This window comes from Henckelia pumila, chromosome 4 (genome assembly GCF_033568475.1).
Source record: "Henckelia pumila isolate YLH828 chromosome 4, ASM3356847v2, whole genome shotgun sequence".
Taxonomy (NCBI): domain Eukaryota; kingdom Viridiplantae; phylum Streptophyta; class Magnoliopsida; order Lamiales; family Gesneriaceae; genus Henckelia; species Henckelia pumila.
The window spans coordinates 194,098,679-194,100,509 of record NC_133123.1 but is presented as its reverse complement, the minus strand read 5'-3'; the positions used below and the strand labels follow the sequence as shown (position 1 = coordinate 194,100,509).

The 1,831-nt window shown below is 35.7% G+C and overlaps 1 protein-coding gene across 1 annotated transcript; it reads right to left on the bottom strand.

Moving 5' to 3' along the window:
* Positions 1-920: 920 nt before the first annotated feature.
* On the bottom strand, positions 921-1,626 carry LOC140867526 (uncharacterized). Its single transcript, XM_073272602.1, has one exon. The coding sequence runs from the start codon at positions 1,519-1,521 to the stop codon at positions 1,066-1,068; it is 456 nt and encodes a 151-aa protein (XP_073128703.1). The 5' UTR covers positions 1,522-1,626; the 3' UTR covers positions 921-1,065.
* Positions 1,627-1,831: the final 205 nt, after the last annotated feature.

The following is a 1,831-nucleotide window of genomic DNA, read 5'->3' as shown; positions in this document are numbered from 1 at the left end:
ATGTGATGCGTCTGCAAATATGGTTGGGTCGATATTGCACTTGAAGTAAATATCGGTCTTATGCTTGTCATTGAGTGAAAATCTAGAGGTGATTCGTAGATCAGTGGTGTTGTTTTTCATTTGTTATTCCACACTGCATCATTTTGATTCCGAAAGGCTCCACAAGACCATAGCTACAATCTTGATTAAACAAATTATTTTTTAAAAAATATTTACATTTTCTATAAAATTAGCTTTTAGACTATAGTCGAATTTAGTGAATTGGATGTTCAAAAGTCTTTTTTTTTAACAAGTCGATTTTGTAATTCAAGTCAGTGTAAAAGTGAAAAATTAGTGCCACAAAATAAATACTTAAACTTTTAAGTCTTATAAGACATAGGAAACGAAAGGGTTGCATAAAATTTTAATATAATTTATATTTTATGGAACATTTTTTACCTTTTAATTATGCGTACTAAAATAGAAAGAAATAATATTATTCAAATCTTACAAATTGTGAAACAAAATTAAATATCACACATAGATCGTTCTATCATTGTTTCATCACAATAATTATATATGTGCGAAAATCATATGAATTTTAAGATCATATATTTGTTGCTTTACGAAATTATAATTGATAAGTAATATTAGAGACGAAATTGTCTAGATTACACCACCACTCAAATGCTATATTTTGATTACTTTTCCTATAAAATCAATTATTACTCTCAATACAATATTTTGGAACTTATTGCTCAATGCGAAGTCCAATAATAGTTGAGCATCTCTAACAAATTTTGTCCTATGCAAAAATAAATTTCACAGTTATCTTATTCCTAGTCAAGGATGCATAGCACGTAAAGATTGTACCAGCAAGGAGATTGATAATTAATCTCAAAATTAGGAATATGACAACATAAATCTATAAAACATTCATTAAAATACGAAAGAGTAAGGGTCCTTTACAAATTATTAGACAAAATATTTCAGATTCCAAACGAATTCCAGTTACCTGAGATTAGATGGAAAGGGGGCCAAAAACTCAGCCTTTTACAATTCCCGTTCACTACTACTTTTAACACACTAACCCCTCTGAGGCAAAACACCAAACACCTTGTCCGCCTCATATCCTCCGCCCATCTCACAAATTTTATCCCAAACGGCCTTCTCCACCGGCACAACTGACAACCTGGGCTGCCTCAACAATCCGAAATCCATATCTTTCAAGTCCCTCTTCATCTCCGCCAATCCCACCGCCGCATTCATCTCCCCCACCATCTTCACATCCACAGTGCCGCCACCATCGTCATCCTCGTACCACCCGCGTACCACAGAAACCACACCCACCACGCGGCGCGACTTCGCGCCGGAATGGTAGAAGAAACACAGGTCCCCCACCCTCATGCTCTTCATGTTCTTCAGCGCTTGCCGGTTCTTTACTCCGTCCCACTTCGACAAGCCTCCGTTGGCAGCTTGGTCGTCCCATGACCACTCGCCGGGCTCCGTTTTCAGCAGCCAAAAATTTTGTGGCTTGCCCATTTCTTGTTTGTTGCACTCAGAATTTCTACTTCTTTTGTTTTGGTCTGACAATGATTCTTGGAATATTCGTTTTGGAAGCAGTAAAGGCGGGAGGGTATTATGTTGAGTTCCCGCCAAAAAAAATGCGACCATTTTCGTCCTATAATGTTAATAATATTGTTACAATAACTTTGAATTCTTTCTTGGGCAATTTGTTCAAAAATCTCCAAATCCAAACATATTTTGCTTTGGAGTTTTTAATCATAAAATATGGTACAAAACAATACAAGATGTGGTACAAAACATACAAAATGTGGTATAAATTAACAAA